At 34.9% G+C, this 20,045-nt stretch overlaps 1 protein-coding gene and 1 long non-coding RNA gene across 5 annotated transcripts; one reads left to right on the forward strand and one right to left on the reverse strand.

The window, feature by feature from the left end:
* Nucleotides 1–215: 215 nt before the first annotated feature.
* rpl34 (ribosomal protein L34) lies at nt 216–6,732 on the reverse strand. 2 transcript variants are annotated; one of them, XM_058783358.1, is made up of 5 exons: nt 6,664–6,732; nt 5,789–5,859; nt 5,558–5,657; nt 4,940–5,043; nt 216–340 (listed from the first exon to the last, which is right to left on the reverse strand). In XM_058783358.1, exons 2-5 carry the CDS (start codon nt 5,851–5,853, stop codon nt 256–258), a joined length of 354 nt encoding a protein of 117 aa, XP_058639341.1. In that variant the 5' UTR covers nt 5,854–5,859; nt 6,664–6,732; the 3' UTR covers nt 216–255. The 2 variants fall into 2 exon arrangements, with proteins under 2 accessions (XP_058639341.1, XP_058639340.1); XM_058783357.1 differs by lacking the exon at nt 6,664–6,732 and adding an exon at nt 6,335–6,415.
* Nucleotides 6,733–9,205: 2,473 nt separating this feature from the next.
* Nucleotides 9,206–13,130, forward strand: LOC131544363 (uncharacterized). 3 transcript variants are annotated; one of them, XR_009272104.1, is made up of 5 exons: nt 9,247–10,157; nt 10,607–10,701; nt 10,966–11,023; nt 11,326–11,576; nt 12,683–13,130. It is a non-coding gene; the product is annotated as an uncharacterized LOC131544363 (long non-coding RNA). The 3 variants fall into 3 exon arrangements; XR_009272103.1 differs by having other exon boundaries at nt 9,206–10,157; nt 11,207–13,130; XR_009272102.1 differs by having other exon boundaries at nt 9,240–10,157; nt 11,326–13,130.
* Nucleotides 13,131–20,045: the final 6,915 nt, after the last annotated feature.

The raw sequence follows: 20,045 nt of genomic DNA on the forward strand, positions 1-20,045 counted from the left end.
GCTTGTCTCATTACTGAGTGTCAATTACAACTATGTTTTCTTCAGCTCAGGATCCTTTGTATAAAAAAAAAAAAAAAAAAAAAACCAACAAATCATAGTTAGCTTGCCATACTATTATCACCAAAATATTGATTATTTTCTCGTACGTAACTAAATTCCTGCCACTATCCAGTCATGGTCATTCATCTTCAAAGGCAAATAAGAACACAAAACAGTGCTTTCCAATTCTTTTATTTGAACAGTACAAATCAACTTCTACTTAGACTTCTGGCTTTGTGCCTGTGCCTTCAGTACTTTGACCACAATCTTCTGCTCCTCAATGAGGAAAGCTCGTTTGATCCTGAAAAGTGATGCAGACAAATATGGATTATTAGCTCACAAAAAGCATTTAAGAGTTTAACTACAGCATTCCTAAATCAATAATTCACAAATTTATGAAAAACTTCATTATTTACTAGTGTTGTTTCATTATTACTAATTCTGTGAAACCCAAAGGAGAACTGTAGCCTACTGGTCGTTCCTTTCCACAAAATAATTTGACTCTATTCAACTGTCATTTTTGCAAAGTACAGTACAAAGCCAATTAAATCCAAAAGCATCAAACCAGAAGTATAAACTGCTATTTATATTTTTATAATTTTTTTTTTAAAAAGTTAATCCATTCATCCTGCCTTGAAGGTTCAAAAAGGATGCAAAAGCATGAAAAAAAGCCATTTAACAGGAGTGTAACGATCCATTGATATTGATCGATACATCAATCAAATGTCTGACAATACAATGCATTGATGTCGTGCGTAAAATATTGATATCTGTAGTATAAATAGGCACCTTTATTTTGGCACTATCCACATTTTTACGTATTGTCCATCTATGCATTACTGCCAACTAGGGGTGTGCAATATGACGATTTTTGATCGTGGACGATAAAAATGTCTCCACGATCTGCATTTGGAGAAATATCGTAGTATCGTGCTACAGGCACATTCTACCAGCTGCAGCTCTGGTGCCGCCATATCAATATACTGTACAACGCCACATAAATTCACATCAGTGTTAACTCAGCGGTAGAGTTACTCTCATGGGACACTGTACTTATTCGCAATCACAAAAGTACATTATTTGCATGTGTTTTAAAGCCTTGCCAGTTAAACTTTTCATTTAATATTCACGTGCTGTTCTGACGTGCGCATTTTCTGAGCCCGTACACCTGAAGCGCGTACACTAAAAAGCCTGTCTAAAAGCGCCTAATTACTGAATTAAGTTATCTTTTGCGCTAATACGGTCAAAACACACAAGGTTTATGTATAGACTCAGTTGATTATGTCTAAAATGAAGGTAAACAGTTCAGACAAACGGATACGTGCTTGTATATTAGATGTGTGCAGCTCTTATAGGGACAGAACTAAACCTGCTGCCGACTGTCATTAAAGGGATAGTTCACCCTAAAATTTAGTTTCTGTCATTATTTACTCACTCACATGTTGTCCCAAACCTGTATTAATTTATTTCTTTTGCTGAACACAAAAGAAGATATTTTAAAGAATGTGGATTACCAAACAGTTTCTGGTCCAGACTGAATTTGATAGTAGGGAAAAAATACTATGGAAGTCACTGTGGATCAACAACTGTTTGGTTCTCCACGTTCTTCAAAATAGCATTTATGTTCAGCAGAAGAAAGAAACTCATTCAGGTTTAAAACTAATTTTGAGTGAGTAAATGATGGTATAAATATAAAACACTATGACAGAATTGACAGACAGATGACAGAATTTTTATTCTTTAATGTTAAAATAAAAACGCAAAGAGAAAACAATACAGCTGCTTTAATAGGAATCAATCTATATAGTTTTATTTTTATATTTGTTCATTAAATTTCTTGAATGCTCCTGCGAAATATGCCTATTGTACCTGAAAATAAAGCACTGTTTGTTTTATTTGTATATTGTGTGTATTTGCAATGTGCATCTTTATTTTATCTTTGTTATTAAAAATAAGAACAATGACAAAGATATTCATCTTCGTCCACTTTGGCCAAAATATCCACCATTCTTTTTTAAATTTTGTTACCTTGAAAGGATTTGTCTTTATAACAAGGAAATCATTTTGGCTGCACTGCTCAAACAAAATAGTAAAACCAACATGACAAAGAATCGTGATAAAATCGTGAAATCGTGATATTTCTAAAAACATCGTGATGATATTTTTGAAATATCGCCCACCCCTACTGCCAACACATGCATTCTCCTTCAAACTCACGTGTCAGGACTCGATAAAAGGACTGCCCGAAGGCACAAGGCAAGCATAAAAGACGTTCGGGATTGTTGACGGAGCTGTCGAGCGCTGTGAGAAGTTTTCTGTACACACACATCTGAAGCGCACGCACACAGATGGCCAGCGCGCAAATACTAAAATACTCTTCCGCTTTTGTGCATGGATGAACAAATACAGACAAAATTACATCAAAATGAGCGTTTTCGTGAATATGCTAGTAAACACAGTCGGTTAGCAATATGTCTTAACTTAAAGAGTTGAGAAAGAAAACGCATGTGTATCAGTATATTGGATCCATGCTTTCGTTCTTAAAGTGAAAGCAAACCTATAATAAACCTTAATTGCTGTCAAAGAAAAATACAGGTAGTGCTCACTGCTCCTGACTAAATATCCTTTGTAACATCAATAATGATTAATTTATATTTATACAGTGAAGACTACTATGCAGTTATTTTATTTGATTATTTCTGTACCTGAAAATTTCTATTAGACTGAGCTCAAAACCCTGAAAAGCACTGTTTCTTGAATTTGTGTCTTTGTTCTATTGTATTTATTTTCTGCTATTGCTTGTAATTTGGTTATCTGTAGAAAAGATTTTTAGTAGCAGCCAAAAAAAGACTGTTAACAGCTAAATTTTTGTGATTTTTTCTAATATTTATTTTTCTACATTAATGTATTTTTTTTTCTTACAACTGGAGTACCTCGTTTTAGTTGTTTCCTAAGGAGGATTTACACTATTTTACACACTATTTGTGCATGTTATTATGCTGTTACTTTGGCAGGTTTGGTCCTGCCATGGACAGCTGACTTCCAAAGCTTTTGATATTCTTCATATTCTGTGCCGTGGTTAGTTTACAGGAGTAACAAATGAAATTTTCCTAAGTTTAAACTGAATTTGACCTTTTTTGGGAAATTAAGGCAATTTTTTTTTCGAACCTAATTAAATGGATGCATCACCTTTTGTTTCAAATTCTTAAATTTAATCAAACTCAAATAGTAACACACTATAGGACTTAGGGATGTGCATCAGCGATCGAGTACTCGATTACTCGGCCGTGACAGCGATGATCGATCATGAAAACGATGATCGTGGGGGAAAAAAAAAATGTCTGATTGGTTATAGCAGCACTTTGGGCGAGCAGCAGCTTGGCTTTGAAGTCACGTAGTGATGTCTGGGTTAGCTACATACACATCTGATTAATATAATAGGATTGCGTTGGGATGTTAACATGTATTTACATGCAGCTGAATGCGCTGCATATTACCAGTATTTAGTTTCATGCTCAAATGCAATGCCCGATATTGAGTTATTTGAGACGGTCATATTGCTTTTAGATGTTTCTTTTTAAAAATGACCGATCCTATAATAATGCAACAGTGATGTTTTTACTTCGTATGACTTCGAAATCATGCAGGCAATTTTAGGAATCACTTGATAATGTAGATGAAAATATAGCACAAATCTACCATAAACATTAATGACATAAGTATTATAATGAGAACTTTATAGAATGTGAAATCTATAGTAAATCCTGTCCTTGCCCGTGTTTCAGTGTGCTTTTTAAAGCGCATCACGGCGCACTCTCTCTCTCGCTATAGCACGTAACTTAAAGTTCACTGGAATTTCATAAACATAGCATGATAATGAGAACTTTATAGGATGTGAAATCTTTAGTAAATCCGTCCTTACCCGTGATGATCGAAATAAGAAACTGCCTAAAATGCCCATCCCTAATAGGACTGTTACCAATCAATCAATACTTTTCAATCAGTATCAACAAAATTTGTGCTTGTAATGTAGATGTGGCACAAAATCTGTTCATTTACACACACTTGTTTAATGCAGGACATGAATGCATTTAACCTGCAGCTATAAATTCAGAGATGAAAAAAACAGTGATGAAATGATTGAGGAAAAAAAAAGGGCAAAATATACTTTAAATATAAACCTAAAAAAGCAAGTAAGTTGCAGGAAATCACTGCACGAGTGAGTCATGCTGCTCAAAGATGCAAAACAGTTCAGATGTGGCTTTGTTTGAAACTATTTTTGTAGACAAAAAGCAAAAACAGGAACTATTAAAATGTGCATCAATTATTATTAACTTCTTGCTTTCTAAAATTAATCTCACATTTTCAATCGCGCAGATATTTGGAGAAAAAACTGTAGGCTACTCTTTGTGTGATATTAACTACAACAGATGATATAGATATAAAAGACTAAATTCATACAGGGGCATATTTGCCCCTTACCTTGAATTTTGGGGCAATTCTAAATGTATTTTAATAGACTAAATCACGTAGTGAAAGCATAAACTCTAAATGTGCACGTGCCGTAGTGTAAGCTGCATCTCGTATGCATGCACTCTCTGGGTGTTTTTGTGATATCATCGACAATGTCAAATCGCATATTTAAACAACAATTACAATATTAGTGTAGACAATATATTTCGCACACCCCTAACTCCTAGGCATAATAAGTTGTTTTGATTATTTGGTGTTTTATTCTGTTGGACTCTTGTTTTCTCTGTTCAGAGAATTGGTCAGCTTTGCTGTGTTTAAATGTGCAATCTAAATAAAATATACTTTACCCATTTAACAATTTTTGGATGAACCCATTATCAATCTAATTATATACAAACAGGCTAATGAAATGGTCTCAGTCAGTTACCTGTCTCGTACACACTTGGCACACATGGAACCACCATAAGCTCGGCTGACATGCTTCTTGGTTTTTGAGAGTCTCATAAGAACCTGGGGTCTTACAGCACGGATCTATTGAGGAACAAACATTAGAACATTTAAATCATGTGTTGTTCACTTATATCTAGTTTTATGTAAATTAAAACTAATCTGTAATCCAATCTGATGTAGTTACCGAGACTTTCAAAGATGTTAACATATAGATGTATTCGCTATTGTAGACCATTTTACTTGATCTCCCTAATATTATAAATTAACTACCCCAAAATACACATTACTGATCTCATCTCTAACAGATATACTATGCCACTAACTAAGCATTTGAACTTAGAAATACTATAAAAATACTCTAGAGATGATAAAAATTGCTTTACGAAATATTTTTAATCTCATGACAAACATACTATTTACTCTACAACAAATCTGTTTGCGATAAACAAGAGCCAAGAAACTAATACTGCTTCTTTTCAAGATTCCACCAGATATATTGGTTTCTACCCTCAAACATCATTCCCATCAGCGTACGGATAACGGATAGTCTAAGCACACAGGAAAGAACTGTAACGTTATATAGTGCACCACTTACACCACGCAGTCTACCGGGACAGATTCCGCATGCCGACTTGGGTGCCTTGCCAGTCTTCTTGGTATACAGGTACACAATGCGGTTACCTGGCGTACGGGACCTGAGTGACAATGCAGTCGTTAAGTACAGCTTTTGAAGTCCGCATTAAACACTATATTGTAAAAAAATAAAAAAATAAAATCTCGGTACATGGTGAGGATCTATTTGCATCAATGCAGGAAATACACTCACAGTCTGGTCTTGTTTGAAGCAGTGTTGTAGGAAAGCCTACGTCGGTAAGTCAGGCGCTGCACCATCTTGACCTGGAAAATTACACTTTCTTTAATTATGCCTGTTCAACAGATGCCAAAGCCTGTGTGGAGTTCAGGCTAAGTAGCGGAATAAGTACCGTTTAGCTTATAAACTACAAATGTCCAAACATCTGTTAAATATGCGTTTTTACAGATGTCCAAACAGCTGTTAAATATACGTTTTAACCAAATCAACGAATATAACAGCGTTACACTTTCACTCTGTTGTAAGATAGTAACAACTGTAAAATCGTAGTCCGATAGGTTCTCGTTTGTGTGGGATGTGAACGACAGCTTCCCATCGTCAACTCAAGCAGTAACAAAAATCCGTTATTATATTATTAATTAACTTAATTTGGCAAGGCTATTCTTCGATAGAACGCGAACTACACGTAGAACTCTTAATATCATATATTTGATCTTCAAAAACGGCAGATGACAATAGATAGCTCAATCACATTTTAAGCGCAAAGACAATCCGCCATACCTGCTATCACTGTAGACGGAAGAGGAAGGATTGGATAGAGGGTGAAAGTTCAAAATCTGCCCTCAACGGAAGCAATACGTTTGCATAGAGCAAAATAAAAGACGTTATTGAGTACTTTGCTGTTGCCAAATATTATAATAAATATTCTATAAAATAGTATATTTTTGTAATCATTGTAATGTTGATTTACTAATAGAAAACACAACTGACTAAAACCAGGCAATACACAGTGTAAGGAGAAAAACAAAAACGTGTAATGTACTTTATTATTTTTAAATATCAAAGTAATTTATTATGCAGTCGAATCAATTGGATTGGATTATACTCACAGTTGCCAAGTCCGCGTATTATACGCGACTTTGGGCTTCTTTTTTTGTAAAGTTGCGTGGAAAAGCTCCAACCAATACGCCCGTATAGGTCGTTTGTCCAAATCCCTGAAATACGACCCATCAGAGCGTATGCTACAATTGCGCCCCTATCGGCAACAGGACATTTTCATATTAGTGTTTTGTACTCTTTTGTCTGTGCTATAATTCGGGTTTCGTGTAGCTCAGAGCATTGCGTTATATACGATGATATGTAATTACGTGATCACGCGATCATGGGTTCGATCCCAGAGAACGCACGCGCTCATAAAATGTGCACTAAAAAAATCATGATTCTGTTTAGGGGTAGGGTTAGGTGTGGTCATTCGTACGAATTAGCCACCTAGTAAAATATGGACGAATACTGTGAGATCGGTGTAAAAAGTCCACACATTGCATTTAAATAAACACGCATTTTGATTGGTAATGACAGTCATACGTCATTTCATGACGACAGACGCAACACGAGACTGTCATTATTTTTACGCGCGCTAGAGGGCGCTTAACTTTAAAACGTAAATATAGGTCGTAATAAGGGCTTGCACAAACGACCTATAGGGTCGTTTTTAGTTGTAGGAAAATCCTTGGTTGCGGTTTTTTGGGCTTATTTAAAAAAATATGGTTAGGGAAATTGACATGTCCATAGAATGACCCCTATATATTTTAGGCTATAAATATGTGGCTATGTTACAGCTCCCATTTGAAGCTCTTGTGCTTTTCTCCTTTTCCATCTCTCCAATCCTATTCTGTTCACAGGTGATTGGAGACGAGTTTTGTTCCCACTTTTGTTGCAGTTTGCAAATTTTTGTAAAATAGCTTCTGTTTTTGCTTTTCAGATAAAAGAGTGGTTTCAGTTTAATATGTTGCAGGCTCATTTATTGGTAATAATTGATAATAAATAATATTGTTGATAATAAATCATCAAAAAAATATTGGGCTTGTTTTGGGCTTGTTTTTGAAGCTGCGGTTGCTTATTTGTCTCGTGAGAGTTGGCAACTGTGATTACACTAATTTGACACACACTAAGTATAACAGAAAGAAAGCATTTACAGCTAGAAATTTACCAATCAAAGTGCTGAGTGCTGGGATACTTGTCAGAGCAGTATTTACATGAAAACAAAGAGAGAGAGAGAGAGAGAGAGAGATATGCTGCCTTCACGTACTATCGGAATTATCGTAAATACGAGTTTAATCGGAAATTGGACGTGAACGGCCTCTCAAGTCGTATTTACTGGGATATTCGGAAATAATTTTTGATACCCGAGTTTCCGAGTTGGGCACGGAAAGGTAATATATTCACATCTATGTGAAGCACTGTTAAATATATTGAAATATATTTCGAAAATATATTTTAAAAATACATATTGCGCCTGCACTCTCACAGAGTGGAACGGGACTGTAACTGTACCAGGGTAACTAACATTGATTTTTATTCATTATTCCGTCTGTCTCTAAATATTAGCGGAAGATGAAAGTTTTAAAAACAATCAATGACAAAACATTTTAACTCGAGCTTTGTCGAATGTTTTATTTTTTTCTGCAGACATTTTTTTTTTTTTTTACACCGCTGGCATATATAGGATAGGCTATACCCTATAAGTTATAAAAATGAATTTCTTTTTCCTTATTTTTGTCTAAATATTTTTCTTCATTACACCTCTTGTTTGGTTTTATTTCATATAATTGCACGTTAAAAAAAATAATTTACTTTGTTATGCAGACGCAAAACGTGAAACTGCAGTCTTATTCGCAGCTCTAGGCTATTTATAGCATTTATATAAATATTTGTAAAATATAATCAGCATATTTTCTTAACCTGTTTTGTATCTTAATTATTTAATCCATGAATTAAAACAAGTTTTTATTACGACATAATGTTGATCAACAACAACTAATGATAAATTTGTAGCCGCTTCGGTCCATTATTTTAAAACTCAAATAGCTTCAGTTTTAAGTTATAACTGCATCTGTCTCGGTTAGCGTAGACTGGTGAATTGTTAATAAACCTATAAATGTGTTCTAGTAGGCCTACTGGCCCATATTCAGATGTTTGTGTGGAGTGTGGGATGCATGACGAGGCGGACGCGAGAGCATTTTATTTTATTTTATTTTATTTTTTCCTAATAATGAAACAATATCAGTTCGAAACTCATAATAGGCCCAACTCATATTAATAAATAATTAAAATTACTACTTTTTTAACCGACACATTCATAATCATTTGGCGACCTTTTCCTGTAGGCCTACTTGTGGCAAACTTTATGCGTGTGATTGAGCGCGGAATTAAGGCTCACTGTGGATTCTAAACTTTGGATAAACATGCGATTAGGCCTAGTTGGCTTAAATGAACGACTAGTTAAATTGTTGGGGGCAGCTCTATTAAATAGCTACCCGTCTCCGCTCTTAGAACTGTCAAGTCCGTAACGGAGAGATCACGTTGACTAGGCTACATTGATTTTCCCTCTGAAACACACACACACACACACACACACAAATTATGAATAGACAACCTTTCTCCGGCAGATTTTGCTGCTTATGGCTTGTGCATTGTAAATCGTACAAAATAGCCTATTATCTCCCCAAAAACTCGTATATAAATAAATAATATAAAACACGTTATAGACTAATTCTTTTTTGAAGTCTGGACTATATTTTCGGGAATTTAGAAAAATATAAAGAGATGGTTCAACACAGGTCTAATGAATAGCCTATTTATATGAGAATTTATGTTTTGACTGTGAATGTCACGTCGATAACGCTGGAATTGCTCTAATGTGATGCTGGTCTTTGGAATACAGGTACTTGCTTTTTTTGTCCAAAGTTGTGATGCAAGTTTTTGAAACACAAAAAAAAAAAAAAAAAACCCACACAATTTCAAAACTTTTTGTGAACGTTCATAAAATATTGTGCTTCACATTTTCATTAATTTACTGTTTATTTTTTTGTTATTTATTTATTTATTATAAAGAAGGTGTGTTATCTAGTTAGGTGTGTTAATCTGGCCCTCTTAACTGCCCAAGTTTCTCTTGGACCCTTAGGGAAATTAATTGCCCTCCCCTGGTCTACATGCAAGCAGGCTTTCTAATAAAATAAGGTGGTTGAGTGTTCATTAAAAAATAAATAAATATATATATATAAAAGTGCTGCTTTATCCGACAATAACGTGCAGGGTGTCATAGAACTACATTTAAATAAATTAAAATTACATTAAATAAATTAAATGTATGATTTAATAATAATTTAATTAGATTTAAGTTATTTATTTATGTAATGTTCTAATTTTATATGATTATTTATGTAAATTCTGCGTGACTGTGACGTGTTTTAATGCGTGCGTGCTGAACGTTCGAGCCACGTTCAAACGCTGGAGCTGAGGAAGGTGCCATGGAAACGGAGTGGCAACACAACGACTGACAAGCAGGAAGCTCTGTTTCTCGCTGCTGTTTTTACTGTTTTCGGTAAGTTTAGTCCCTAAAATCTCACAAATATTAAATACAGCTATTCCTGACGCCTCACTTGCTTGTATTTGACTCGTTTCTGGTGAAATTAGTTCATAGAAATGTCTTCGAACAAGTCCGTTAGCATCTTAGCCGTTTTCAGAGGACGTAACTTAACGTTAATGTTAGGCTAACTCCATAGACTGAGCTCTTTTTGAATGTTTGTGATTTTATTCACATCTTTATGTATTGATGAGAGGTTTTGACAGTTCTGTAAAAGTTTTGCTGGTAATTATTCAGTGGGTGATTGGAAATAGGCTCATTTATTTAACCTAAACATATAGCCTACACTGTACCGTTAATCGCTGACGTCACTTACATCAGCGGGACAATTAACTGAATCTAGCTCAAATGTATTTTGATCTCTCATGGTAAACAAATGTTGATAAAAATCTGTTCTGTGATTTCAGAAGAAAAACAAAAGCACGGCAAGATGGGAGGCTCCAAGATTTCACAATTTCTGAAGGGAGCTGCAGATGGAGAAGTAAGGAACACAAGTGAACAGGTGAAGCTTCTTAAAATTTTAAGAGGGCTTTGACATCCACAAGTAAGAAGTATGAGCAATTAAATAAGTAAACCTAGTAGCAAATTATGTTATGTTAAAAGAATGTTTTCTGTATATTCTTCTTTCACTTTTCTACATTTTACCTGCTCTAGCTTGGTTCCTTGTAATAAACCTGGCTGGCATTGTATACTAAATATTGTTGGCTCTGTGACAAATTGCTTCTTATGTTCCTACATTCTTCCATGTTGATGGCCTGTACCCCAGACTTAGAGCGGACCTCCTGTCGGACAACATCTCCCAAGCACAATGAACAATATGGTTGGTAAGTTAACCTCAAACATGCACTAATGTTCAAAATTCAGTAAAATACTTTGTTTTTGAAAAGAAGTCTTTCACCAAGCCTGAATTTATTAAAAAAAATTCAGATTAAAAAAAAAAAACAATTTAAAATAGCTGTTCTCTGTGCGAATATATTGTAAAATGTAATTTATTCCTCTGATCAAAGCTGAATTTTCAGCATCATTACTCCAGTCTTCAGAGTCACATGATCCTTCAGAAATCGTTCTAATATGCTGATTTGCTGCTCAAGAAACATTTCTGATTATTATCAATGTTGGACCTCAGGACCTCAGACTGGGCCGAAGGTTTACCTTTCAACAAGACAATGACCCTAAGCACACAGCTAAAATAACGAAGGAGTGGCTTCACAACAACTTTGTGACTGTTCTTGAATGGCCCAGCCAGAGCCCTGACTTAAACCCAATTGAGCATCTCTGGAGAGACCTAAAAATGGCTGTCCACCAACGTTTACCATCCAACCTGACAGAACTGGAGAGGATCTGCAAGGAGGAATGGCAGAGGATCCCCAAATCCAGGTGTGAAAAACTTGTTGCATCTTTCCCAAAAAGACTCATGGCTGTATTAGATCAAAAGGGTGCTTCTACTAAATACTGAGCAAAGGGTCTGAATACTTAGGACCATGTGATATTTCAGGTTTTCTTTTTTAATAAATCTGCAAAAATGTCAACAATTCTGTGTTTTTCTGTCAATATGGGGGGCTGTGTGTGCATTAATGAGGAAAAAAATGAACTTAAATCTTGAAATATATCAACTTCTATTTTCATTTGAATGAAAAACATGAGGGCTTTTCACACATGAAATAGTTAACACTGGGTGAATGTAAACCCCAGGTAAACTGAATACTGGTTTATCTTGCTTCATGTTTCACACAGAATATAATTTACCTGGGGTTGACAATTAATCCTGGGTTTTCATATGCTGCTGTTTTACATTGTACATTACTAAACCCCAGGTAAACATCCTTATATGTACATTTTCTGTATCAGTGTCACTGATTGGACAGACACTGCATGCGATGTGATACAAAAATGCCCAAGCACATCCTCATATTACATACAGCTGACTTTACTATCAAGTTTATCCTGAATGTACTTTTTAGATTATAAAAGAAATATACAGTTTCTTTTTGACCCTGGCTGTTGTGTTTTCTGTCAGCATTTGACATTTTTGACATCCTGTCCAATGCTGAATTTAATTTACTGTTTTTATGCAGTGCTTATTTTTGCAGTGACTGTCCAAAGCACTTGAATATGAGGCAGGCAATTGGTTGTCTGTCTATTGATAAAGGGTTAACAATGCTAAAGCTGTAGAAACCCTTCTCTGGAGTAGGCTTTCATTACACCAAGTTAAAGTGGTGCTAATCCCCATTACAAGTGTGAAATGTTTCTTTACATGGGGTTAAAAGTGGTGTTTACACTGTACATATTTATTCATTTATTGGGGAGGCATATATGGACTTGGTTCCAATTGATGATCTGTTAACATTGTATTTTTCCCCTCCATGTGCATGTCCCTTCATACAAATATGATTTATCCTGTTAGAGAATTTTGCAGTTAAAAGGTATCTCTTTATCCCTTTCTCTCTCTCTGGTCATTTGACTATAAATGAACTTTTTCACAGGAAACATTTGTACACTTCTCTCAAGAAGAAGCCACAGATAACAGAAGATCCCTGTCTGCACTGCAGTCAGATGGCTTTGCAACAACTAAAAGTCTTCAAAGGTTTAGTGGAAGAGCCATGCTTTCTAAAATTGAAAGAGGAAGACCAGGAAAAAGTCCTTCTTCAGCTTTCACAGTCTGAAACAGATGATGATCGACAACTGGCCAAAGAGCTTTAGCCTTTCGCTTCCAAATTAAGGATGATACTTTTTTTTTTTTTTTTTTTTTTTAGTATATTATGTCTTTGCTACTTAAATGGAAAAGAACATTTTATCAAAATTTAATATATTTTGTGTTTAGATTTTTGGGTTTGATGGATCTAATTTTGCTTGCTTCAATCAATCCTGTGTAGAATTGTGTAATGTGTATGAAAAAATGCTTAATTCTGAAATGGTTGAGTAAAAATATTTGTTGAGTTGAGTTTTAATTTGTGTTTTATTCTTTGTGTTCAGTATTAAGTTAAGACATAACAAACAAGATGAAAAACATTTGACTTTAGCCTCTTAAGGCCCGAGAAAAAAGTTTTTTCCATGTCTTTACATTGCTTAGAGCATTAAAAATAATGTTTTAATATATATATATATATTTCATTCATAAGATATGCTATGTCCTCAGTAGAGGACATCAGAACTCAAATTCTTAAAAAAAAAAAAAAATACATGAATGAACATGCATAGGCAAGAACAACTGATTTTTTAAATCACCAATACATTTTTAATTTACAAGATTTTTTTTTTTTTTTTTTACCAAACTATAAAGATGATTCTCAACTATGTTATAATAGAATGATTTGATATACCATTTTTCTTTCTGCAAAATGTGTGTAAAATGTATCTATAAACTAAATCTAATTTACATATTAATGTGTTTTTGGGGCATGAAAAAAGAAGTGTAATAATGGGAGTAATAATTGACACAATTTTCATAATATATAAAATTTCATAGAATATTGAAATATGAATATGTCTCCCAAAATGCGTAATAAACATGCTTTTAGTCCCGGTGTCCTCATATGAGGACATGTATGAATTCGTAACAAAAAGTCATATTTTGATTTGAAACCCCATAACATTTTCCTGAGATGCTGATTTATGGCACACAGTTTAAAAAATTAGACAGATTTAAATGATAATTACACTAAATTAATTTCAGACATTTTTGAAGACCAAGGAGAGGGAGTGGTCATGGTGAAACATCCAATCATTTGGTATGTCTGAAAAGCCATGAATGTGCTCTGTACAGGACATCCAGGCTTAAAACTGTGACATGCGTAGTCTCAGAGAAATTCACTAAAATATAGTGTCCTCATATGAGGCTGCAGGGTCTTAAGAGGTTAAAAATACTTAACAAGGGGATACAAGGCGTGTGTGTGTGTGTGTGTAGGGGTGTAACGGTTCACAAAATTCACAGTTCGGTTCGATACGATACAGTGGTGTCACGGTTTGGTATGTTTTTGATAAAGCAAAAAGAAAGAAATGCCAGAGAAATTTCCTTGATTATTACAAATTCTTTATTTATTAAAACTTTGAACAATGATGGAGCTATACTTGACCCATCTTCTGGGGTGTGTTTTTGGCAGCATATAAAACAAAAATAGCTCTGGTTTGAAGTTTTCCAGTTGATGTAGCCTATTGTCATGTACCAGATTAATCTTTTCCAATAAGTTTAAATTCGTTTAAATTGATTTTACCTTTAATGGGCTTTTTTTTTTTCTTTTTTTTTTGGAAACACAGAAGTTTTGCTTTTACACTCTATTTAATGCAGCTCTGAGGGACATGTAATGCTTTAACCTGCAGTTACAAATGCATAAATAATGTTTTGATATTTTAAACATAAAACATGGACAACTGATGTTTGAAATTAATTAAAAAATTAAAAGATACTTTAAATGTGAAATTAAAACCACCAGCAGGTGGCAGCAAATCACTGTTAATAAGTGAGTCATTGCGATTGAACCGAATCATTTAACGGTTGATTCAATCAGGACGAAACGCCGTCATGTTGATTAGAGACACAAAACAGTGCTGTGACTGTTTGGAATTATTTTTGTTGGCGAAATTGAGCAAAACCAGGCTGTGTAAAACGTAAGTCTCTTAATTAACTTATTGCTTATTGAACTGTTGTAAAAATCATTTGTCGAAGGTCACCTGACCAAACCTGGAAAACAGGTCTCTTTATTTTTTTATTTTTTTATTTGAGATAACAGTAGGGGAATTCAAAGTCATACAAAAATATGAGTCTATAAACATTTTTTGAAATTTTCATACATTTTTCAAAAATTATATATCTAATACATCAAGAATTTACTTTAATAGTTGAGATGTCTTAACAGCTTTACGATTGTTCTGTACTGAATTTAGAGAATCATAAAAAACCTTTAAATCAATGGAAAATAGTCTACCATTTGGTACAGTTAACATACATTTTGCTTTGTGTATGTGATATTTCACCAATAAAACAATAATTTTAATTATATTGTCCATTTCCAATAGTATCACTATTGGATCTATTGGTATCACAATCCAAAAACAAGACCATTATATCAGTTATAGTGACAAACTTGTAAAACATTTCAAAAAGAAACAAAGAAACTTGGGACCAAAATAGTTTGGTATAAGCACAACTGAAAAATAAATGAAAAATGGTTTCTGACTCTTCTTTACAAAAACAGCATAAGGGCGAGAACCCCACTTTAAACTTACTGATAAAATCATTACATGGATAATATCTATGCATTGTTTTAAAATGAATTTCTTTAACCTTATTAGGAATTACATATTTATTCATATCTGACCACAGATTCTGAAATAAAAGCGAGGGATAATCCTGTTTCCATTTCACCATTGCCTTAGGAAAAATACTTTTTTCTTTTGTTAAAATTTTCCTAATATAAAAGTTATTGAATTTTTTTATCCCTGATAGAAAGGCCCCCAACAGTAAGATCTGTAAGAGAACCAATAACCGGCTTATACATTTTTAATAAGTAGGTTTGGGGAAATACAGTGAATTAGTTTTATATATTCACTGGAAGATAATTTAATCCACAATTATTAATATATACAGTGTAATTATATAGATCACCTGAGTGATTTAATAAATCTGTAACAAAAATTAAACCTTTGTTAAACCAATCACTCCAAAAAATGAAATGAATAATATATATTGATTGTTCCAAATAACACATGAATGGGGAGAGAAATTATGTTTATAGACTAATTTCCATGCATCCAAAGCTTGTTTGTGAAAGTTAGACAACTTAATGGGGAGCTTAGTGCATTTAAAATCACAGGCGAGTAGAAAATGAAGACCACCACATTTTTTGTAAATAACATTGGGTATAGAGAACCATGGAAAATTATTCTCACAAAGACAATGCTTGATCCAGTTAATTTTAAAGACATTGTTAATAGTATTAAAGTCCAAAGCATTTACTCCTCTTTCTGATACACTTCTAATTATAGTTTTTCTTTTAACGTACTCTGTCTTGCCCCTCCAGATGAATTTAAATAAAATTTTGTCAATTGCGGAACACATATCAGAATCTATATAAAGGGATAATGCAAGGTATACAAGTCTGGAAATTCCTTCAGCCTTGGAGATCAACACTCGACCTTGAATAGATACATTTCTTTGAAGCCAACAATTGAAAATATTTCTTGTCTTTTGTAATCTTTGTGAAAAATTTTCTTTAATTCTCTCTGAGGCTGATTTACTAATTACAATACCCAAGTGTCTAACTACCTGTTTAACCTGTATCCCAGATATATAGGAGTCATCCAATTGATGTATTGCCATAATTGACTGATAAACCTGAGGCATCAGAGAACAATTTAAGAGCCTCCAAAATAACAGGGACCTGATCTTTATTCTTCAGAAATAAACAAGTGTCATCGGCAAGTTGACTAATAGTTAAAGTGAAGTCTTCCATCTCGATGTACAGTATAAAGATTTAAAGTTTCTGCTACTAATAAAAATAAAAACGGGGAAATAGGGCACCCCTGGTCTAATCCCTCTTTGGACAATAAAACGAGAAGATGTACCACCAGACAAAGAAACACTGCTTGAAATATTATTATAAAATGTATGCATTATATTTTTAAAAGTTGGGCCAAAACCAAAATGATCAAGGGTCTGATACATGAAATTGTGCTCAACGGTGTCAAAAGCCTTGTAAAAGTCTAAAAACAAAATTAGAGCTTCCTCATTTACTATATCGGAATAATCTAAAAGGTCTAACACCAGTCTGATATTATTTGAGATATTTCTCCCCTTCATAAATTCAGACTGGGTTATGGATATGATTTCCTCCAAACATGGTTTTAATCTATTGGCATATAAAGATGCTAATAATATGTAATCTGAGTTAAGCAGCCAGTTATCTAAATGCAAAATATCTTTATTAGGTTTTGGAAGCAATGTAATTACTCCCTGTTTCATTGATTCAGTAAGTTCTCCATTTACACTAAAATGCTAACTCACTTCCGGGTTTTCGCCTACAAAGTGACATCATAGTTCCCACACTCTATTGAGAAACAGCCTAAGTGTATCCCATCATGCATCATGTTCTGGAAATAAATTGTGAGACTTTTTGCCGAGATCTCGCAAGAAGTCATGGAAACCTTTCCAATGTAAGTTAAATATTAATAATAATTAGATATTACAAATAATTTGGTAGGAAAACAGTGTTTATACGTTTATTGGTGCAAAGATGAGTAGTGGTGATATTTATTTTGTACAACATTTGCAACTGCTTCTTATCATTTAATTAGAAGAACCACAAATTAAAATTGTGTTATGTTATAGGGACTACTGAACAAACATTTAGAAGTTGATTTTAAAATGCAAAGTATTTAAAATTAAAATAAAAATAAAGCTGTGTAAACACTTGCATTTTTACAACACTATAAGTGTGTCCCATCAGGTAATGAAAAGTTCGACACACACTTGTGGTCTTCATCCTCAGTTGAACACTTGGGCCAAACACAGGAAATACGTCATATAAGTTGTCAAGTGCAAAGACCGCAAGTGTGGGTATTTGGACAAGGCATTTGTCTATTCCCTTTCCTACACTTACATGACACTCACTTAGTCCTAGGCTTGCCAACCGTCCCGTATTAGCCGGGACGTCCCGTATTTTGGGCCTAATTGATTTGTCCCGTTTTTTGACTGCTACGCTGATAACCACTGACTGATAAAACAGCAGCAGTGCTGATCACGACCACAGACTGTAAAAAAACAATCACGACACTTGAGAATGATCACCAACACAACACCTGTCATCATCCAGTCATAGCCCCCCTCACGCAGTGTACGTTAAGTAAATCAGAAATCGTGAACATAACTGTTCGAGGAAGGCTGCGGAATCCTCTGCGGCTCGTCGCTCACAGCAAGCGCCGCTCGCACTAACGCCAATTCCGTCCGTGTTTTGACTAGAGGTCTTCACGGAGGACCCGAGACCCGGGACCCGACCCGGGACCCGTACGGGTTCGGGTCTATATTTTAAATGGTCAGTCGGGTCCCAATCTATTACTTCGGGTCCCGGGTCTGTTTAACATTGTGTGTAATACCCGAGTCGATCGGAGAACACCGCACCCGCCAGTGATCAGTGTCAGTTAGCATGCGTGTGTTTTGTAACTTGCAGTTTGTAAAATTAGGATGAGAAAATTGTGAGCGGGAAATAAGGTTAAAAAAAAAAACACGCGGAGTTAATGTAGCCTACTGCATGCAGGCGGTGATCATGGATTCCTACATGAGTGATTTGAAAAAAAATAAAAAAAAGCTGGAACAAAACTGAAGAGACGCACCTGTTATTGAACATGCACGCAGTAAAGTGTAATGCACTTCTTGTTCTGCACGTTTTTTGCTAAAAAAATAATTGCTCCGAGTCTTTATTACATGCAACAAAAAGTATCGTTATTGTTGCGTAAACGCAACAGTCGAAGTTGACTCGAGATGGAGAAAAAAAAAACTGCGAAGTTGCATTAGTCATCCATCACTGACCGTGACAGCAAGTAGACTTTTAAAGCAATAATCAGTGGATTAAGACTCTTTCAGTCAGCAATAGAGAGGAACGAACAGCTAACATGGATGGAAATTTATTGGCTTGGAGGATTGTATGTATCGCAGTCAGGGAGAAGGCTACTAACAGTAGTAAGGGATTTTTTTCTTTCTTGTTATTGGCTTAATAGTAGTTTGCTGTGCAATATGTGCCAATCGGGTGCAGTCGGGTCTGTGTCTTCCCGGCCGGGTTCGGGTCCAACTTTCGAATAATGGTCGGGTCCGCGTCGGGTCCGGGTAGTACATTTAAGGCATTTCTCGGGTCTGCACGGGTTCGGGTCCCACTTTCAAATAAAACACGGGTCCGGGTCGGTTCGGTTCGGTTCGGTGCAGCACATTTACGGGTCTTTCCCGAATTCACGAATTTTTGGACCCGTGAAGACCTCTAGTTTTGACTTCAGTAAATCAGTTTAGGTGAATACAAACAACGTGATTATTTTTCATGAGTCCAACATCCCGCCGCGCAAGAGATGTGGTCATAAGGGAAGTCATCTTTCACTATGTTGTAGAGAAAAACATTTTATATTTAAGTAACTATAATTCTGAACCTTGGACCTTATTCTTGAAACACAAAATGACCAATAAAAAGTTGTCAAGCACCAAAAGCAGCCTACATTAAATCTATAAGCTATCTTTAATTGAAAGATACTCATTTTCATGCATTATATATGTGTGTGTGTGTGTACAGTCCCCCACCCAATGGTGTCCCATATTGTCATTTTCAGAAGTTGGCAACCCTACTTAGTCCCCTCACACACACACACACACACTATAATTATCCATTAGATGCTGTAGAAAACTTCTGCTTCTTGTCACCCTATCCTCTTTAACATTTCTCTGAATTTGGTATCCTACAAAATCAATAGGCCTAACAGGGGATGGTTGGGAGACAATAAACTCAGCAGGAACAGGTTTTGCATGGAAAGCAAATGAATGGGCTGCAGAAATGTCATTTAATAATATAACATTTTCAATGGTTACAATTACAATTAGTTATTCTTTCCAAGAAACAGAACAAGAACAAGAAAGGAATTAACTACAAAGACAATTACAGAACATAGGATGCAAAGAATTTACAGTCATCAAATTATTAAAAACAAAACAAGGATCTGGTAAAATTATAAAAGCAGTTTTAAAATTCATCAAGATTAGTGGACTCAAAAAATAGAATCTGGTTCCCATCATCTCTACACCTAGACGGAAATCACTTAACACTCCAGCACAGGAGGTGGCGGAATGCACCTAAAACGTTGGTGTGCGACCAACCA

This window comes from Onychostoma macrolepis, chromosome 07 (genome assembly GCF_012432095.1).
Source record: "Onychostoma macrolepis isolate SWU-2019 chromosome 07, ASM1243209v1, whole genome shotgun sequence".
Lineage (NCBI taxonomy): Eukaryota > Metazoa > Chordata > Actinopteri > Cypriniformes > Cyprinidae > Onychostoma > Onychostoma macrolepis.

Coding starts and splice junctions, on each gene's coding strand:
- rpl34 (XM_058783358.1), bottom strand. CDS start 5,853: ATGGTGCAGCGCCTGACTTACCGACGTAGGCTTTCCTACAACACTGCT. Junction 5,658..5,788: donor GCTTCAAACAAGACCAGACT/GTGAGTGTATTT, acceptor ATTGTCACTCAG/GTCCCGTACGCCAGGTAACC. Junction 341..4,939: donor GCCAAGTGTGTACGAGACAG/GTAACTGACTGA, acceptor ATCACTTTTCAG/GATCAAACGAGCTTTCCTCA.